Genomic DNA, 21,180 nt, shown 5'->3' on the forward strand with positions numbered 1-21,180 from the left:
AGATTGAGAAGATGAAAGAAGTTCCAGTTAGAGCAAACAATACATGCAGACAACTTCCCCATTAATAACTAGGCTAAAGACTTAAAGAGAGATTTCTCTGAAGAGGAAAATAAGAATGGCCAATAGAAATGCTCAACATGAAGAAATGCTCAACATCTCTGCCATAAAAGAAATACAAATCAAACCAACATTGAGATACCACCTCACTCCAGTTAGAATGGCTATAATCAAGAACTCTAATCACAACAGATGCTGGAGGGGATGTGGACAGAAGGGAACCCTACTGCATTGCTGGTGGGAGTGTAAACTTGTTCAACCACTCTGGAAAGCAGTATGGAGGTTTCTCAAAAGACTCCACGTAGAGCTCCCCTATGACCCAGCAATCCCACTTTTGGCCATTTACCCAAATGATCACAAACAAGACCACACTAAAGCTACCAGCACAACTATGTTTATTGCAGCATTATTTACCAGAGCTAAGATATGGAACCAACTCAGATGCCCCTCTAAATCTATGGATCAAGAAAATGTGATATATATGTTTACTTGAAAATTGCTTTTAAATAGACATTGGGAACAAGAACAATAGGCATTCATAAGCATCATGTTATTTCAGATTGCTTCTTTCCCACAAAGATTAGAGCCAAAGCTGGGTACTGGTGGTTTATGTCTGTAATTCTAGCTGCTCAGGAGGCTGAGATATGAGGATTGTTGTTTCAAGCTAGTTCAGGCATGAAAGTCCTTGAGACTCTTATCACAATTAACCCCCCCACACACACACGATCCCGAGGCTCAGGCTCAAGTGGTAAAAAGCACTAGCCTTAAGCACAGAAGTTCGCTCTCCCCCCTTCTCTGTCTGTCTCTCTCTGTGTCTCTCTGTCTCTCTGTCTCTCTGTCTCTCTGTCTCTCTGTCTCTCTCTCTCTCTCTCTCTCTTTCTCACACACACACACACACACACACACTCATACAAGTTAGAGAAGGAACTCTATTATCATGCTAATTGAAATGGACCTTTGGGAAATTTAGTTGTTCTCTCTCTACCTAGCTTTGAATTAGCATTCTCAATGGCCCAAGAGTTAAAGCCTGAGGCACTTATGAGCAAGTGCAAATAGTTCATAAGCTTGTGAAAAGAGTCTCATCTTCATGCATAAAAATGAAAATGGACATGAATACCATACAATAACTTTATATCGAATCCTTTGATAACAATTGGAAAAAATCTGACAGGACTTCTAAAGAATGACCGGGAGGGGACTTCCTTGAATTGCTTTTGGAAAATTAGTAAATTAGAAAATTTTTGGTAAAATTTAAAAATTAGAAAATTTTTGGTAAATTAGTACAACCGTTTCGAAAACTGTATGTTATTTAGTGAATCAGACATCCATACCTTGTAAGCCAGTAATTCTACTTTTACATATTTATCTTTGAGGATGTAATCAGACATCAGTACAAAGGTGTAAGCAACTCAAATGTCCATCCAGCTGTGGATCAGATAAATCAGCATTGATGTCATAATGATAACCTACAAAAGTGATGAAGACTTGGAAGTTTTGTAAAACTGGATCAGCCTTTGATCGAATCCGTAAACATGCACCTGACTGAATCAAGTCAAATTTCTGTAGCATTTTCCTATTTGACCAGGAATCAAAAGCAAACAGAAGTAAGGAATTGTTTAGAATCTCAGTCATAGAAACAAATGGGAAATTGTGAACAGTGAACTCAAGATCAGAGTGAAAGTTGGGGAATGTAACAGAAACAGTATTTGGCTAAAATTCTTTTTATTAAGTTGTTTCTAGTTAATTTATTATGCAAAAGTAGAAGGATAAGAGCTGGGAAAGTGTAAGAGAGTGTGTCTGGTTACACAGGTAATGGCCATGTCTTGAAGTGGGAAATGCACATCATTATTTTGTTACTCTTCCTAGAAGTGCATGCCAAATTATGTGTGTGTGTGTGTGTGTGTGTGTGTGTATATATATATATATATATATATATCTGTGCATATCATAGATGTATGTATACATAAAATGTTTTATTTGATCTTTTATATAATTCATGTAAAACAGGCTTATATCTTAATACAACATGTGTTATATAGTCTCTCATGTTTGTGAATTTTGTGCAATTAGAGAAACTTTAACTCTGAAAAGTCATGTTGCATGAGGTTTTGTTTTTGGTCTTTTTTGTTTAGTTTTGTGGAGCTAGTCACAGCATGCATTTCCTTGGCTTGTTTGTTCATGGCTAGGGCCACAGCTCCTCCTCTGGGTTTTGCTAGTTAATTGGACATAAAGTCTCAAAGACTTTTTTTTACCTAGGCTGGTCTCAAACCATGATCCCTCTAGTCTTAATCTCCTAAATAGCTAGGATTACAGGTATGAGCCACTAATACCCAGTGACATCTTTTTAATATCTTCTATCTAAGTTCATAAGATTTCTGAATTACTTGCTCTCATTGATCAACATGTGTTATTGCTTAAATTGTAGATGCTCATGGAGTCAAAATTAATTCCCATTCTAATTGATACTTTATTCATATTACCATATCAGACTGCTTTTTTAAGGTTTCTGAAAGTTTCTATAATGGGAGCCTTAAACATTGAAGTTTGTTTTCTTCTGCATAATAAAAGAATGCCTAGACCTCAGACTCCTATATTCATAGTTGAGTGAAGTTTGTAAGTATTTTACTTCTAAAAACAGCCATGTAAATGTCCTTAATTTCTTCTGTTTTTTGTACTTAGTTTCTTTTGTTATTTCAGTCACAGCAAGAAACATTCATTACCAGGCTAGGTATGTTAGTATAATCCTGCAATCCCAGATACTCAGGAAAGAAAAAGAGAGCAGACCATTGGGGCAAAAAGTTAGCAAAGCATCATCTCAACCAATAAACCAGCTGGGTATGGTGTGGCCCATCTGTAATATCTATAATCCTAGTTCAATGGAAGGAATGAGACTAGAGGCTGGCCACAAGCAAAGCCACAGTAGCCTATTGGAAAATAACTAAAACAGAAAAACAAGCAAGAAAGAGAGGAAAGAACAAACGGAAAGAAAGAAGGAAAGGTGGGGGAGGGAGAAAAAGAAGGAGGAGAGAGAGAAAAAAATCTCAAGTATAAACTAGGTATTGTCAATGAATTTGGGAGAAGTAAACTATGTCTGAATATTGCAATTCTTAACCATCATCAGCTGTATGAGGTAAGTATAGTTGAAATTCTTAGTGAAGATAAACAGTCCATTGCAAAATTGTTTAATACTTGGAGTCAATTTGGTAAGTTCCAATATTGGATTAACATTCAAATCTTGATAGCAATAGCCATATAAATTATGAAATATCAATTGTTTGAGAAGTAAACTATGTCTGAATATTGCAATTCTTAACCATCATCAGCTGTATGAGGTAAGTATAGTTGAAATTCTTAGTGAAGATAAACAGTCCATTGCAAAATTGTTTAATACTTGGAGTCAATTTGGTAAGTTCCAATATTGGATTAACATTCAAATCTTGATAGCAATAGCCATATAAATTATGAAATATCAATTGTTTGCTAATACTATCTTAATATAATAATAAATATGCATTTATTAACCTGAAACTATAAAATAATATTGGATATACCAGAACAAATATTGATTCCCTAGAGGCTTTTATTATCACCAAGACAATAACTTTACATAAGTATAAAAGAAATGCTTGAGTCCAGTGAAAATTTTTTAAATGATCATTAGATGTTAGATCTCCTCCCATGTACTAATAAGCACTTTAGACTTAATTGGAGTAACAATTCCTACTGCATTTCTTACTAGAGGTGATAGTAAGAAATACAGATTTTTGTACTGAGGATTTCAAAGTAATTAAATATATTTGTTTCTATTTCTCTATGGACTTTGGTGCTTAACAACCTAAGGGCATTATGACTTTCTTTAACTTCAGACTTCATGTCTTACTTAAAGTAGGGTAGCCATGTCTCTTTGGTTTTCTTTTATTTTTAAAGAAATGTCCCAATAGGCCAAAGGAAAGAAGAAATTATGTGAACAGAGAGCAGAAAAGTGTTTTTTGTTTTGTGGGGGGAGGATGGAGGGGGATCCATGGCTTCGGTTTCCTGATCTCTCTGGATTGGCAATGTACCAGGCTCAAGAGTAGCTTTTATTCCCTTCTCCCTTCTTGTGGAAGAAGGAAAGGAGAAGTCAGTTTGGTCTGAGTCAATAAGGAAGTAGAATTTACTTTCTCCAGTTTGTTTTACTTGGAAGGGATGAAAAATCCCAAACATTACATTTGTCAATAAAGGTATGAACATTTTTTTCATTTCCTGGAGGTGGAGCTATAGACTTTTGCAGGCTCAAGGATATTTGAAATTAGTCATCATTTAAGAAAGGTTTTTCCTGAAAAAGAAATTGGTGTCTCTTTAAGGAAAAAAAAATCTAGAAAATGAACTGTATAACTTGTGGGGGGGGGGGGAAGGAAAGGGCTGACATTGACCAAAAGAAATGTACTCATTATGTGATTTATGTGACTGCAACCTCTCTGTAAAAACAGTAAAAAAACTGAAAAAATTATAGTGATGAATGCAAATCAGAAATAGCACTATTATATCTCTTTCATGGAAGAATAAAGTTTAAATGTATCAAGAAAGTTGACCTTCAGATCAGTTACAAGCTGTTCCCATATCCACTCAGTCCATTGTACCCTAGGCTCTTAATCACCTTGTGAACTAGCTGCATCTCCTTTTCTTCTTTCCTTCCGGGCACCAAGTTGTTAAGTTCTGGGAGTATCTACTTTCCATACTTTAAAATTTGATCCTGAGTGACTGTGAGAAGAATTGTGACCAATGACACATTTCTTATTAAATACTTTACAGTAACTAAGTCTGTTACACCTCTTGCTGGTCAAGACCTTGAGGCAAGGCACTGAAAGTCACATTGATGGCTCTGCTCTAGAAACCAGCCTCTCCACTGAATAGCTAAGAGAAAGAAGAACAGTGCTCTGCTTAGAAAGCAGAAGGAGGAGGCAGGGCATCTCCCCTCCTAAAAGGGTCTCCAAGAAAACAGATCACACCTGTGTCTTAGTTTTATATTAGCTTGGGTTCTATTTTGTTTCATTGTGGCCAGTACCTCACTATGGAGCCCAGGCTGGCCTCAAATTCGCAACCTCCTTCATGCTCCAAATTACAGGCAAACATCACCTTTCCCTCTTCAAAAACTAGACAGACATCCATTCACTCCCGACTCTCCCACGTAGAGCACCTCTCAATGCCTAAGGCTTCATCTCTTTTGACCTGTAAATAACTAGAAGGAGCACCCCTATCTCCCCATCCCTGGGACTTAATCTAGAGATTTAGTGCAAGTTGCCACTTTCCTTAGAGACATTGGGAAAATCTACAATCAAGAGCAATTATCTGTACAAAGGGCAGTGGATTTAATCCTCCTGGTTTGCAAAGGTAACTTTTCCCTGCTAAATCCTTGGAAGTTTTATCTCCCATAGCTGAAAGCACAGGTGGCCCTTGAAGCTTACAGAGTTGCTACGGGCTAACTTTGCTACAGAACTTCCGGAATGACTTGCATTTGTTTATCTCTGGACAATGTAAACACATTTTCCCATCCTTTTTCACTCATTTAGAAGCAAATCCTGTCAAAGGAAGAGTCTGGTATACTTTCTCTTCAGAGGAAGAAGCACAGTGTCCCTGGTGTGGTTGGTTCCTGCCTGCAGCTCTGGGGCTGTGCGAGGGGTGGATCAGCCCTCCTTCCTGCTGCTTCCTGCCGTAGACTAAGCTTCAGAGTCCAAAAATAGGTCAGACTCAAAAGCTCCCCTCCCACATCCACATTCCGTCTCCTCTCTTTCTGCAAGTGGACAGACTTCCCTCCTTTTCTGGGTTGGAGTGTTTTCCACACAATTCAGACCTTTTCCTACCATGAGATGGCAGCCTTGTCTTCTGTTGGCGAGGCCCCGTGTGCTTCTGCTTATTCCAGGCAATTTAAGTTCAAATAGACAGGCTGCCACTGCATCTAAAATAGTGCCATTTTGGAAACCATCAAAACGACATTAAATTCAGTGATTGTTGGTGGTCCCTGAAGTTTAGAAAATGAAAGCCTATTCAGCTACTGCCTTACTTATATAGATTTCTTTCCTGCTTATTATTATTATTATTATTATTATTATTATTATTATTATTATTATTATTATTATTATTATTAGTTGCACTATTTATGTTCTGGAACAGAATCCTCTTTATTCCAATTCAACTCTCAACTTCATTAAGAGGAAGCAGAATTAAATGGCAAATATGATTGAAAAACATTTAGTAATTTACCTAAAAATCTCTTTTAAAATAACTATTAAAATTTTTATTGTGAAAATACTGTACAGAGGGGTTACAATTACATGGGCAAGATAATGAGTACATTTCTTATCAAGCATTGTAGCCTCCTCCTTTGTTTCCCCTTCCCATCCCATCCTCCCCCCACTCCCCCACCCAATCCTCCTCCCCCCCACCATCAAAGTTGTAAAGTTCATTTTCAACATCACGACTTGTACGTCTCTTGTTGCAATGGGTCCACCTGTATCCCTATTTAAATGATTTGTTTTTTCCCTTCCCCTCCACAAATTATAACAATATCAAATACAGTGAAAGCAGGGTTTATACCATGGGGGGGCATACAAAGCAACAAAGAAATAATCTTATAAATGTGTTAGAAACAATCGCATGAAAGAAGAAAAAACATTTGAATACATATCTTAGGGTTCATTTCCCTAACATCACGTTATCTGACCTTTTCTGCTTGACTCAGACATATATTAGTTATTGCAAATAAGGGAAAGCATGGGACCTATGTTTCATTGGGCCTGGCTTACTTCACTTAATAGAATTTTTTCCAAGTCTTTCCATTTCCTAACAAATGGGGCAATGTCATTCTTTCTGATGGAGGCATAGAATTCCATTGTGTATATACCACATTTTCTTGATCTATTCATCTACTGAGGGGCATCAGGGGTGGTTCCATCTCTTAGCTATGGTAAATAATGCTGCAATAAACATGGTTGTGCTGGTAGCTTTAGTGTGGTCTTGTTTGTATATTAATTTTTTTTTAAAGATTCAAGTTCTAGAATTAAATAGGAAAGTGGTTCAAATAAAACATGATTAACACATTATGTAAAGTTAGGTTGCTTAAAGTGGGGACCACTCAGACTTTGAAAAAAAACATTAAACACACCTTTTGAGAGAAATAAGGGAAGTGCCAACTAGGGACAGTAGGTATTATGGTCTAAGGTCTGCTACGGGTTCCTGAAACCTGGTATCCCAGAGGAACAAAGAGTTGAAACACACAGAGTAATTTTCTTCAAGCAAAGTATGTTTATTTTGTGAACAGCTTTATTTTTTACATTATTCAAATTAATACATTAATAAATAAATATCTCAACTCCAAGACATGGAGGACATTGTATTATTATTGCTATGGAAGGCATTGTGCCTTACAAAGAAGACATAAAATGTCCAAGGGATAAATCGAACATCAGAATTCTTAAAAGTTCAGCATCAGAAACGCTGACCACATACTGGGAAAGTATTACAATAAGTGGCAGCTGACATTCTCCTAAACAGTTATCAAAAAAATAGTGTACACACACACACACACACATACACACTTCCCCTTAGCTTGACAGTGATCTGACTACATGCATCTGGCTCTTTCCCTACTGATCTTCAGTGTTCACCACAAGGGCTTACCACTGTCTACTGCCCAACCCTCCCCTCCAAAACTTAACAAACTAGCAACATCTTACATCCATCACTTCCAAAGAAATAACAAGTAAAATAAAAATTCATCATCCTCCAATTAAACATCATCCTCCTTCAGGACTGAAATACCTGATTGAGCATTTCAAAAAAGAAATGACCATCTATGATAGATATCAAGCCCTACAGTTTATCACCAAACACATTCATGTCTTTAAATATCACAATAAATAGGACTCCAAAAGCATCAATTAAATAAATAAATACAGATATAAATAAACAGAAAAGCTCTCATAAATAAACACATCAGACACCGATGGTTCAGCTATCTCCAGACAGAGCTTGCTTCTTTCCCTCTTCACTTTGATCTTTCTTCAGAGGATGAACAGAAGCAGAGAATTTTCCAAATCAATTGCTGTTGTCTCTGTGTTGAAAAAATGGTTGCTGTTAGTAGATATCCCCAAATAGATGGAGCAGCCCTTTCTCCCACCTTAATGTAGATATCTCCACATATAGTCATCCCCTAGCTCCACCTGACGATGGAGCAAACCCACCAGGCTTTGGATGCTGTGTAATTAGGGGTCACAATTCTCTCAGCATCCAACATCCCCAACAATATTGCAAAGGTATAAAGCTAAATGTATGTGACCTCACTGAAGCTTCAGAGTAGCCTTGAACGATGACTACTTTCCCATTGAATGACAGGACGAGTTAGAAGGGAAAGGTAGATTTCAACTCAGAGGGGTCTTAATACAAAGCCCCTGATCCTCCTCAGAAAGATGTAGAAGGACATTGGCATTAAACCAGGGGTTCCACTTTTCAGGTCTGAGGCTCCTAAGAGACTGAGGTAAATATTGCACCCCAATAGGTAGAAGACTTGCATTCCTAGACAATTCTACCTGATGTTTCAAGGACACATATTGGTCCATTTAAATATCTATCTGGCGCTGAAGTACATTAGTGATCTTAATAGCAAGATGAATCGTGATTGCTAGTCCCACGTTGGTCCTGAGTTTCTTTGGACACGGGCCAGCCTGAGCCTCGTGACTGCAGTCCCACGTGTAAATAGAAACCAGACTCACTTGTTCAACAGCTTCTGGATGATTTTCTTCACTATGGGGGCTTCAGGGTTGAGACAAACTTGCTGTCCATTCTTGAGAGTGGCTCTGCAGAGAGAAAGCGGGGAGCAGAGTGAGGCAGGAGTTGGGTCTGGGGTCAAGGGTGGGGTGATGGGGAGGGTCTGGTGACTCAGTAGCCACAGAGGACAGGGAAGAACTTACACGACTTCGGTTTGGGCACAGTGGGGTCCGGCGACCGTCACCTTCACGCTTTGAATATTCTTGGGGTGAATCCCTTGCAGGGTTTGCAGGCACTGGCAGCGCAGTTCACTAGCCAAGGGCGCCCCTGCGGGGAGGAAAGACCAGGTTAGCAAGGGCTGTCCTTGAGCTGGGCGCCCTCCCAGCCCTGTCCTTCCGTGGGACCAGAGATGAGGATCTCACCTGCAGTGCATTGGCTCCTGGTCAGCAGGAGCAGCAGCAGCAGCAGCAGCGGTGCCACTCTGAGTTGCTGCGCAGCGCGGGCAGAGAGGGAGGCAATGCGGGCCATCACGGAGCTTGAGCAAGAGGAAGGTCGCAGAGCCTGGAGCTGGAGAGCTGATGGTGATCTCGGATGGATCTGTGTCTCCCCGAGAACAGAGAACCCCTTTTATGCATGGTTAGTGGGAAATTCCAGGAGCCCCGGTGTTTCCCCACAGTCCGGAAGGAAGACACCCGACCACGCCCTGATTCAGAAGGAGCTGGTTGGGGACACGCAGTGACGTCGCTTTCACCCTCCTGCCGAACTCTGACTGACGGAAGCTGTGACTCTTGACTTGTTGGATTTCTGCTCCAAAGCCCCCAGGGGGAAGTGATAGGCTAAGGTGACAGTGTGTCCTGGGGCTCCCTGTAAAAGTCTGTGTCATCAGAGCACCCCTGACAGTTTGAGGATCTGTCTTTAGGGCTGGAAGAATTTAGGGAAGTGTGTGGAGGGGGAGAGGTGGTAGATTTTTTTTTTTTTTTTACTTCTGTAGATCGTAGACTCCTAAGTATTTCCGATGGAAGGTTTATTCGATCTGCATAGGTCTGCTTTGTTTCTGGTATTTAACAAGTACAAATACATCATTTTGTATCATTTTTTTTCTCCCTTGAGAGTTCAGGGGGAAAGGGCCACCAAAAGTTGTGTGTGTGTGTGTTTTTTAAAAAATTCCTGTGTAATTAAGGTTAATATGATGTCATCTTATGTAGCTTCCTTTCTCTGTGAAATTCTGGAACTTCCAAAACTGGAGTAAATCCAAGAGAACCATTTCTTGAAGTATGAATGCGCTGATAAGCCCTTGACATAGGATCTGGCCACAGTGCTACAGCCGCTGGGGGAGGGGTATGGTGACAACTCGCAGGTGTACACAGTTCGAGGTTTATCCCAGGGGCCCCCCACAGGTCACAAATACGAAAGACTAATACTGCAGTCATGACCGCTGCAATCGCTAAGAGGCAAAAAAAAAAAAAAAAAAAAAAAAAAAAAATCCCAAGGGGATATTTCATCTCACTTTGCTTTGAAGAGAAAAATTAATTCTCATCTCATTTCTGCCTTTTATAGACCCTTCTCCCTCTGGTAATTTGATTTTTGTTTCTTAGAGAAACAGCGTGGTTATGTTTTGTTAGATTTCTAATAAGACATTTTAGACCATTACCTGGTGCGTCCCGTCATTCATTGCTCCTTTTCCAGTCTCTGCTCTAATGTCAGGTTATAAGTGGGTGCTAGGTGGTTTCCTGTGGCTCTGAATACAAGCTGAAAGAGGTTGAGGGACATTCTGTGGGAAGGTTTGTGGGAGGGCAGACAGAGGAAGTTGGATGCCTTAGAGCTGCAAAGAAGTACAGACCGGGACTCTACTCCAGATGACTCCAATTACAGTCACAGGACATTCTACCTGTTCATGCCTCAGTTCTTCGTCTCTAAATGGCCATAGTGGTACATATCTACCTTGAAAGATCGTTAGAAACAATAATATGTTATTTGTAAAACACTATTACATATTAATGCTCTAAATAATTACACGTAAACACAATAGAAATGATTTTGTGTGTCAGGTCTGAGCACTGTCCTCGAGTTTGGGGCTCAAGACTAGCACTCTATCAATTAAGCCACATCTCCATTTATAACTTTTAGGTGGTTAATTGGAGATAAAAGAATCTCACAGATTTTCCAGGGCTGGCTTTGAAGCATGATCTTAAGATCTCATCCCCCTGAGTAGCTAGGATTATAGGCATGAGCCACCAGTGCCCAGCAGAAATTACTTTTATCCCTATGTCCTAAGCAAAACTCACCTAGAGATGAAGTTCTTATCCATAGGGGAAAGATTTTTTCTTTGTGTTATAAGCATCCTCCAATATAAGAAAATGTCATTTAGGTTTGGTTTTCTTAAGTGGAAATTTAGGATGAGTTTGCTTTTTTATATGTTTTTAATTATTTAATTATTTCTAATTATGGTTTTAGCAATTTCAAGTACAAAATGTGAATCAAAGTAAGGATATCCCATACTAAATGTTAGGAAAAATAACTAGATTCCTGTCTTTACTTACAGTGATCATTAGTGCAGTCTTGTATAAAAACAAAAAAATCCCCAAGAATTTAAAATATTACTTTTTCTAAACATATGAAAATTAATGTGAACCTAAAATGTATAAAGTATATGAGTAATTTAACTCATCAGTAACAGAGTATTTGTATCACAAATAATCCCTACTTTTCTGAAATTCACTGTGCACTCTTGAAATAATTAGTAGAAATGCAAGGTATTATTTAAAAATATAACAGGACCTTATGTTGGAAATGAACTTTACAACTTGAGAGGAGGGGAATGGGGAGAGGAAATCAGGTGAAACTGAGGAAGGGGGTAACAGTGTTCAAAAAAGTAATGTACTCACTACTTTACTTATGAAACTGTACCCCCTCCTGTCCATCACCTTTACAATGAAAAAGAAATGCAAAAACAAGTTGTAAGTACGATTTCATTTTTCTGCTTATACACAGAAACATGGATTAATGTAGGAAAATTATGAAGCATAGAAAAGATTAAAAAATTTCATTAACCTTTTTCTAGTTTAGCAGATCTTTGCTTTTCTCTGCAACATCCCTAGAAACTAGCGTATTTCATAAGATGCTAAGTAACATAAAATATCATAAATAACATTTCAATCTAACTGCCAATGTTCTTAGGAGAGAGAGAGAAAGGGGGGAGGGAGGGAGGAAGGAAGGGAGAGAGGGAAAGGGAGAGAAGGGGGAGAGAGAGAAAGAGAGAGGGAGGGAGGGAGAGGGAAAGGAAGGGGAGAGAGAGAAAGAGAGAGAGGGATGGAGGGAGAGGGAGAGGAAGAGAGAGACCCAGATCCTCAGATCTCAGCTTCCTGAATAGTTAGGATTACAGGCATGAGCCACCAGTGCCCAGCTCCAAGAGTCTTTTAAAAACACATTTCAATATAAAATTGATATTCCTATTTTCTTAAAATTGTGTTCTTGGAGTTGTTAGAGCACCAACCAAAGGGTGAAACATGACTGAGTTTGGTCTCAGACCAAAAAGAAATGTTCTAAGTTTTGTGAAGGTACTACTAGGGAATTAATTTTTGTTGTGTTCATATAATGTAAGTCAAGAAATATAGGATCAAGATGCATTGTACTCACAAACTGACTGTTGAATTGAAATCTCATTTGTAAAATTACTCTAACACAGTGAAAATAAGAATAAAACTTTAAAAAGAAATGACCTAAAAATAAAAAAGAAGAAATATGGAAATGCCCAATTACAGAAAGAGTATGTCAGATAAAAACTTCAAGAAAACAAGGACAAACAGTTTGGCCATGGAGATATTTTCATCTTAGGAGATATTTTGCCTGAATATGGAAACAGCATGATGTAAAGTAAAATTTAGGAAGTTGAGAAATGAGTTATAAGCCACAGGAAACAACACGCACAGGGTGTATTCATAGTGCCTTTCACAAAATTCCTTGTGCAGTGAAAAAGCAGATTGGATTTGTACAATTGCTGAGTCAATTGTACAAGTAGGCTTGATGGTATTGCTTAAGTCACGCACAATATTACTAACTTTTTACAACTCTGTTGATTAAACATTGAAAGAATTTGTTCACATATTTCATGTGTGCATTTGTCTAAGACTCATTTTTGATCTTTTCATTTTGCTTTATGTATTTTTATAATACATTACTAACTTCAGAACACTTAAGGGTATTTTGTCAATTGTAGAATTGAGTTAGTCTTCTTTATCTCTGAGATGACTCATTTCCATGATTCCTTATAGATAAATCAGACCATCACTAATAAACCAATTAGTAAATAATAATATATTGATAGTTATGAACAATGTATGATATACAGTTTCTTTCAGTTAGTTTTTGCATGATTCAACACTCAATTCTTTCAGTTTTTTTTAATTTCTTTTCTCTTCATTTTTTTTTTTATTGTGAAAATACCATACAGAGGGGTTATAATTACATGGGCAAGGTAATGAGTTATCAAACATTTCTTATCAAGCATTGTTGCCTCCTCCTTTGTTTCCTTTTCCTATCCCTTCCCATCTCCCCCCCTCCCCCACAAAGTTCATTTTCAACATAACAGGTTCCTCAAAAGACTCCACATAGAGCTCCCCTATGACCCAGCAATCCCACTTTTGGGCATTTATTCAAATGATCACAAACAAGACCACACTAAAGCTACCAGCACAACCATGTTTATTGCAGCATTATTTACCATAGCTAAGAGATGGAACCAACCCAGATGCCCCTCAGTAGATGAATGTATCAAGAAAATGTGGTATATATACACAATGGAATTCTATGCCTCCATCAGAAAGAATGACATTGCCCCTTTTGTTAGGAAATGGAAAGACTTGGAAAAAATTCTATTAAGTGAAGTAAGCCAGGCCCAAAGAAACATAGGTCCATGGTTTCCCTTATTTTCAATAACTAGTATATGTCTGAGACAAGCAGAAAAGGTCAGATAAGTTGATGTTAGGGGAAATGAATCCCTAAGTATTCAAATGTTTTTTTCTTTCTTGCGATTGTTTCTAACATATTTATAAGATGATTTCTTTGTATGTCCCTCCACCACGGTATAACCCCTGCTTTCATTGTATTTGATGTTGGTATAATTTGTGGAGGAGAAGGGAAAAAACAAATCGTTTAAATAGGTATACAGGTGGACCCATTGCAACAATGAGATGTACAAGTCGTTACGTTGAAAAACGAACTTTACAACTTGTGTTTGTTTCTTTACTGATACCAGTGTTTGAACTCAGAGCCTTACACTTACTCTACTGGCACTGTAGCCCATCTTTTTTGCTGATTTGTTTATCTAGATATTTTTACCCATACTGACTTCAAACCATAATCCTCAAGATCTCAACTCCCCCAATTCTTAATTTTAAGTATCTAATACTTAAAGTTACCATACTGGGGTTTGAACTCCAGGAACTTGTGTGCTAGGCAAGTGCTGCATCATTTGAATCATGGTCCTTTTTGTTTTTATTATATTTTATATCCTCCATTATATTTTTTTCAGTGATGATCCTGGGGTGCCATAGCTCCACTTGTAGTTTTTTGATTAATTAGGGATAAGAGTCTCATGGACTTTCCTGTCTAGTCAGGCTTTGAACTGAGATCCTCACATGACAGTCTAGAGTAGCTAGGACTACAGCCTTTTTTTAGGTTTTTAAATCCTGAAGTTTGTATTTTCTTTTTCAGGGTTGGCCTAGAAATTATTTGCTCTTACTCCATTTAAATTTTCTATCATTGCTTTCCTAACAATTGAAGGACTGTGTTAGGTTCCAAATCCATTAATTACATGTCATTTCTTCCTTTTGTCATATATTTTACTTTACAGTCTGTAATTACTTCCATGGCTCATGATTGTTGCTGGCATTAAATTACCTAGGTTGTTATTTTTTGTTTGAGTTCTCACTTTAAACAAATCCACTTTTCATTCTCTTGCTCTCAACTTCATTAAAAGGAATTACATAATTTTCTGAAAATTTACTTACTCAAACTACTTAATAGAAGTCATTATTAAAACATGTGTAAGTATTTAGAAATTTGTGAAGAACTACTTTTGAGCTTGATGGTGGTGTATGGCTGTAATCCCAATAGGCTAATGTGGAAGTCTCATGAATTCAAAACTAATATGCTCAATATACCAAGACATCCACCTCATATTGGGCAGTATGAGAAACAGCAGTGTTTCATTACCACTAGAATTACCAAGGTAATTACATCAGGGTAATGATTGTTTCTAACCATATCAACTTCCTTTTTAAATAATAGATTGTCAGGGGGAAAGTCAAGCAGGAACACTCATGAGATTAACTACAGAGATCAAAGAGAATAAAACAAAAGATATTCAAGTTACATTTTAGTAAAACTTTTATTTCCATGTCAGCTGTAAAAATGTAGCAGTAACTGCAACTTTTCTGTGCCAAGACAAAGAAAACCACTGAACAAAACATATTAAACAAGGCATTATGCCCTACAAGCTAGACATAAAATGTCCAAGGGAAGTTTCAACATACTGTTGACCATATAATACAAAGACTTCAATAAATAACAATTGACAACCATTTTCAAAAGTAAAAAACCAAAATAGATGCACATGTATTGCCATACTCTCACAATAGTCGTACTCTCTAATTGCTTGGATCCTAACCACAGACCCCAGACTTCCAGCATGGTAGCTTCTGGAAGTTGATGATTTTCCAATAAATATTAGTATAATAGCACATTTATAAACCCACCATCTTCAAATTCAACAATCAGAATTGAGCCATGTATGATGAAGTACATTTATCACTTTAAATAGTAATGTAAAATATTAAAATACAGGCTTGGAAAAATAAATAAATATAAACACAAATAAATAGTGTGCTCATAAGAAATAATAAAATTGCATTAAGGTCTTTCCAGGAGTCTCCAGAAGCCAGTTGTTCTTTGTTTTCCTGAGGATAGGGACAACAGGCTGGAATCACCACAGCAATCTTCTCACTTCTTTCTAGATCAGTTGGTGCTGCCCCTGTGAAGGAAAAAAAAATAAGAAAAGATGATTGTTACAAGGGTGAAGGAAAGTTCTTCTTTTATCCCAGCCCCGGAACCTGGAGGGACTTGTACATGCATCTCTTGCCTGGCCTTGCCCCCAGAGAGGGTGGGGTTGTACCCACTACCCTATGCAACAGAGTGATGCAGCTCCTGAATGTTTTTGTTCATGGAAAAGTGGACTCTAGAGTCAATGCTATTATTTACTGGAAAGAATCAAAATTGCTCACTGATCATCACATTGGCTTAAAATTTACATGCATGGATTCACTTAAGCCGCACACACAAACTATGCAATGGCTACAAGATCTTCCCTTTAGCATCATCTCCTCTGGATGTTTTTGAAGTGAACTCCTTGCACAGTCTGCAGCTGGATTAAATTGCATTGATAGAGGGTCTGACCTTGAACTCAGAAATATCTTACTGCACAAAGCCCTGTTCTTTATCAGAAAGATTAGAAGTAATTTTACAGGTCGAAGGTCCATAAAGGACAGAGGGAAACATTTTTCATTAATATATTATTATTACTATTTATCATCATCATCATCATCATCATCATCATCATCATCATCATCATCATTGGTCTACTGTAAAACTTTCAGTAGCGCCCATCCTACTGAGATCCATTTGAGTGGGGTTTGGACATGGGGGGTGGAAGGCATTGGAAATATCTTTTTGGCATCAGTCTATATAAATGATTGGAATGGCTGATGTAATTTAATTGTGAAAATAATCCTCGTGATCGCTAGTCTTGCCACTAGCCCTGAGTTTTTCTGATATTGTCAGGACACGAGCCCCATGAGTGCACATCGTGTCCCACGTGCAAAGAGAAACCACGACTCACTTGCTCAGCATCTTCTGGATGATTTTCTTAACCATGGGGGCTTCGGGGTTGAGACAAGCCTCCTGTCCATTCTTGAGAGTGGCTCTGCAGAGAGAAGGGGGGGGTGTCAGTGCAGAGTGAAGTAGGAGGTCGGGCTGGGGTCATGAACGGGGTGGTGGGAAGGGTCGGGGTGAGTTAGATCTTAGCAGCAAGGTAAGACTTACAGGACTTCAGTTTGGACGCAGTGGGGTCCTGGGGGCGTCACCTTCACACTTTGGATGTTCTTGAAGTGAATTCCATGCATGGTTTGCAGGCATTGGCAGCGCAGTTCACTGGCCAAGGGAGCCCCTGCCGGCAGGAGAGATCGGGTTAGTGGGTCTGCCCTTGGACTGGGTATTCACGGATCCCAGTCTTTTCAGAGGACCCCCAGAGGAAGGACCTACCTGCAGTGCATTGACTCCTGGCCAGCAGGAGCAGCAGCAGCAGCGGTGCGAGCCTGAGCAGCTGCAGAGCGCGGGGAGAGGAGGCAACGCTGGCCATGGAGCTGATCGCGAGGGTAGTGGCAGAGCCTGGAGCTGTAGAGAGCCGGCGGGGAGCTGCTGTGATCTCCGATGGACCTGTGTCTCCCCCAAAACAGGGAGCCCCTTTTATGCATGGTTAGTTAGTGGGAGAGGCCTGAGCTCCCGGGCAGGGGAAATTCCCGGAGTCCTGGCTCTTCCCACAGCCGGGAAGGAAGACACCGCCCCGCTGTTGTTGCCTGATTGACCTGGCAGCAGACTCAGGGGGAAGTTGCCAATGTGAGACCTTGGCTTTCTGCCCCAACCCTCCAAGAAGAGGGCATTGCCTGTGGCGCTGGGGGGATGTGATGGGACCTTGAACACCCAGTGACCCCAGTAGGCAGGAGCGGTGAGGAGGGGATGCTCAGACCCTGTGTACCCCGTGGGGGCTGCCCTGGGATCCTCCTAGAGCTGGCCCTGGTGGAGGGATGGGGGAAGGGCAGCCTCCCTTTCTTCTTTCTCTTGAGTTCTGTAGATTTCATTCATCTCTGAAATAAAGTGTCTTCAAATAATGAAGACACCTGGTATCTGAGACTGCCAAGTGAGAATGTTGGGTTCTTCCCCTTCTCCTCCTCCCCCTGCTCCTTTCCCCTCCCCCCTTCCATTTTCTCCTTCTCTCCCTCTCTCCCCTCACCCTCGTGTTCGATCACCTCAAATAAATCATTTGGTGCTGTGGATCATGGGAAGATCGTGAAGGGATCCCCACATGGTTATAATTCAGTGTTGATTTTGGAATATAGATGTCCCATCTGCCCTCTTTTGAATTCTGGAACTTCCCAAACTCTCATTGTTCTTTCGAAGAGCAGCACCCTTTTGTTGTTCGTGGGGCTGTGCTATTGATTCAGGAAAGTCCACTAGGGACCTGGGAGAGGTGGGTCTCCTATTCTAGTATTGTCTGTTCCGTAGGGAAAAATATCTGTAGAAAGCAGGAAGCTAGGGCAACGCCACCTGTTCAGCCCTGTAAGTGCCAATAGTGATGTCTTTGTCAACTATGTAATACTAGTTTGCAGGCACAAATGCCATCTGCCTTATCTACCTTGAAGGATTGAGTCCCTCTTCATAGATCATGATTGATATATGTTTTTAGCTCTCTGAGAATAAAGCACCAGTAAGTCTGTCTACCTGATGTTGAGGAGTTATGAATAAATGTTTGACTATCCGTGTGGAGGCTCATTTTTAGTATTCAGTTGTAGCTTCTGGGTAGACTACATTGGTACTCCAGGGTAGACATGGGACCCAGGTGAACTGTGAAGAACTGTGCAGTCCCATGAGGGGATGAGGAAGGGGCCTGGAGTAAGAAGTTGCTTGCCTCAGGAACAGGTGGTCCCTTTGTGCAAAGTGACAGACATCTTGGCTGCAAGACCTGCTGTGTGACAGTTGATCATTTATCCAACCTCTCTTGTGTTTCTCATCAGTGAATGGGAGTTAATAGGAGTACCTTAGTCACAGGGTTGCTACAAGTATTAAATGTAACATATATATGTACATCTATATGTATATATTTATATATACATATATTGTTTCCTTTGTAGGTTGCTTTGTACTCAGAGAATGCTAGAAAGTGAGTTTTATTTTAAAAGGAGGAAAAAGAATAACAAGGTCTTTCTTACAAGTAAAGCTAAATTCAAATCCAAGACTGTCTAATTGAGAAACCCATTGGCTTAAAACCAGTCTTTATCTAGATAATAAAAGAAGTAATGAGAAGGAAAGTTAAAAAAAATCTTAATTAAGTCTATGGAGGGTACTTGAGGATCATTTTTTAAAGCCTTCCTAAAAATCTGTATTAATTAAAAAAAGTCTACCCTGTTTGTCTTAGAAATCACATAGAAATGTAGAGATGAAAAAAACAAGTTACCTCCAGAGTCCCAGCAGCATGGGGCTCCTCTGCTGTGGCTTGAATGCCTCCTTCCAAGCTGAATGGTTTTCCTTCTTTTCTTTATCTCTTTCCTTCCTTCCATCCTTCCTCTCTTCCTCCCTTCCTTCCTCTCTTCCTCCCTTTCTCCCCCTTCCCTCTTTCTTCCTCTCTTCCTTCCTTTCTCCCCAGATCTCTCTTTCTCCCCCTATATCTTTCTCTCCTCTTTCTTTCTTTCTCTCTTTCTTACTGCCAATCCTGGGGCTAGAATTAAGAGCCTGGGCTCTCCCTGAGCTTCTTTTTTGCTCAAAACTAGTGCTCTCCCACTTGAGTCACTGTTCCACTCTGTTGTTTTTCTTTTTTGATAGTTTATTGAAGGTAAGAGTCTTAAAGACTTTCCTGCCCAAGCTTCCTGAGTAGCTAGGATTATAGGCACGAGCCACTGGCTCCCAGCTTTCTTGCTGGGAATTTAATTGCCACTATAATCATGTTGAGAGGAGTGGCTTTGAGAGGTTATTAGGTCATGAAGCCTCTGAGTGGATGAATGCTGTTATCTTAGGAACAGGTTGGTTAGAGCTGGAGTAGGTTCCAGATAAACTGATGGGTTGAACCAATCGTCTCATTATGTCACATGTTTTGTTTTCCCTTCTACTATGGTTTGGTGCCCAAGGAAGTTTATTGTTTGATGCCAGCACTACCTTCATGAACTTTCCAGTATCCAGAATTATGAGAGATAACGTCTTTTCTTTTTATTTTATTTTATTTTTATTTTATTTTATTTTATATCGTCTTTTCTTTATAAGTTACTCAGTCTGTGGTATCCTGTTATAGTGACAGAAAACAGACTAAGACCCTTACTTTTTTTCTGGTTTTGCTCCAGTATACTTCAAAGACTCCCAATCTAGGTTAGAATGTGATACTCAAATTGAGAGCAGACAACAGGCAAAGTAAATAAAAGATTTAGCTGGTTTGAGTATTGTAACTCTACTAGCCATCCAAGTGTCTTGGAAGGCACTAGAAAGTAGAGTCGGATACAGATAGAAAATTTGGTTCTGTCAGGAGAATAGAGAAATGTTTACTAAGTTGTGACCCCTGAGTGGAAAATAAAATCAATTCTGAAGGTTGTTATCATTCTTTAAAATATAATGGAATAAACTAGGTGCTGGTGACTTACACCTATAACCCTATAACCTATTACTCAGGAGGCTGAAATCTGAGGATCTCAGTTTGAACTCAGTCCATGAGACTATTATTTCTAATTAACAACCAAAAATCTGAGAGTGACTTGAGCGTAATAGTGCTAGCTTGAGCCAATAAAGCTCAAGGACAGCACCCAGGCCCTGAATTCAAGTCCTAGGACCAGCACAATTATATATGTAAATATATATATATATACATACATATATACCATGAAAAATTATATATAAATTATGTAGAATATATATATATATTGAGGGGGCTCAGGTCATGGGTCCTGAACTCTGGGCCTGGGCGCTGTCCCTCAGCTCTTCAGCTCAAGGCTAACGATCTACCACTTGAGCCACAGCGCCATTTCCAGCTTTTTTCTTTTTGCTTATGTGGTGCTGAGGAATCGAACCCAGGGCCTCAGGCATGCAAGGCAAGTGCTCTACCACTGAACCACCTTCCCAGCCCTAGAATATATTTTTTAAACCAAAAGGTTTTATCACAATGCATCCATAATATTAACCATTGTTTGTGATATTTTGTTTTAAATATATAAACTACCATGTAAAACACAGATATAGAAGATATAAGAAAACTTTCTGGAAGCAAAAATATCCCCTTAAATGATTTTATTGCATCAATCAAAGCTGTTGCTAATTTGTAGACTTTACCTGCCAAGAATTTCCAGTCAGGAAAAAGAAAACAAAGTTGAAGCACATTCCTTTCTGATTTCCTCATTCCTGAAAGTTTGCACAGCAAAGGGCTTCATTGAATTTGTGTGCAACCTGGGCTTTTCCCAGCATCAGGGCCTGATTTTTATGCTCTTGGTGGTAGGACAGCACCATAATGGCATCTTCAGTAGCTGTAAGATGAACATGGCACCAACATTGGTTGATTTGGAACAATTGGGGTCT

General features: G+C 39.3%; 2 protein-coding genes across 2 annotated transcripts; both read right to left on the minus strand.

The window, feature by feature from the left end:
* Window positions 1-7,359: 7,359 nt before the first annotated feature.
* LOC138821074 (permeability factor 2-like) lies at window positions 7,360-9,453 on the minus strand. The gene is made up of 4 exons (XM_070013183.1): window positions 9,222-9,453; window positions 9,003-9,126; window positions 8,805-8,888; window positions 7,360-8,146 (listed from the first exon to the last, which is right to left on the minus strand). The coding sequence occupies exons 1-4, from the start codon at window positions 9,325-9,327 to the stop codon at window positions 8,131-8,133; spliced, it is 330 nt and encodes a 109-aa protein (XP_069869284.1). The 5' UTR covers window positions 9,328-9,453; the 3' UTR covers window positions 7,360-8,130.
* A 5,791-nt stretch (window positions 9,454-15,244) lies between these two features.
* On the minus strand, window positions 15,245-17,334 carry LOC138821058 (growth-regulated alpha protein-like). Its single transcript, XM_070013158.1, has 4 exons — window positions 17,116-17,334; window positions 16,897-17,020; window positions 16,694-16,777; window positions 15,245-15,829 (listed from the first exon to the last, which is right to left on the minus strand). Exons 1-4 carry the CDS (start codon window positions 17,210-17,212, stop codon window positions 15,814-15,816), a joined length of 321 nt encoding a protein of 106 aa, XP_069869259.1. The 5' UTR covers window positions 17,213-17,334; the 3' UTR covers window positions 15,245-15,813.
* Between the last annotated feature and the right edge of the window lie 3,846 nt (window positions 17,335-21,180).

This window comes from Dipodomys merriami, unplaced genomic scaffold (assembly GCF_024711535.1).
Source record: "Dipodomys merriami isolate MVZ:Mamm:240054 unplaced genomic scaffold, mDipMer1.0.p SCAF_9, whole genome shotgun sequence".
Taxonomy (NCBI): domain Eukaryota; kingdom Metazoa; phylum Chordata; class Mammalia; order Rodentia; family Heteromyidae; genus Dipodomys; species Dipodomys merriami.

What these genes read in the sequence shown, in the direction of transcription:
- LOC138821058 (XM_070013158.1), bottom strand. Translation starts at nt 17,212, where the DNA reads ATGGCCAGCGTTGCCTCCTCTCCCCGCGCTCTGCAGCTGCTCAGGCTC. An exon ending in CAGGAGTCAATGCACTGCAG is followed by an intron (nt 17,021 to 17,115) that starts GTAGGTCCTTCC and finishes TCCTGCCGGCAG; the next exon opens with GGGCTCCCTTGGCCAGTGAA. An exon ending in TGCGTCCAAACTGAAGTCCT is followed by an intron (nt 16,778 to 16,896) that starts GTAAGTCTTACC and finishes TTCTCTCTGCAG; the next exon opens with AGCCACTCTCAAGAATGGAC.
- LOC138821074 (XM_070013183.1), bottom strand. Translation starts at nt 9,327, where the DNA reads ATGGCCCGCATTGCCTCCCTCTCTGCCCGCGCTGCGCAGCAACTCAGA. An exon ending in CAGGAGCCAATGCACTGCAG is followed by an intron (nt 9,127 to 9,221) that starts GTGAGATCCTCA and finishes TCCTCCCCGCAG; the next exon opens with GGGCGCCCTTGGCTAGTGAA. An exon ending in TGTGCCCAAACCGAAGTCGT is followed by an intron (nt 8,889 to 9,002) that starts GTAAGTTCTTCC and finishes TTCTCTCTGCAG; the next exon opens with AGCCACTCTCAAGAATGGAC.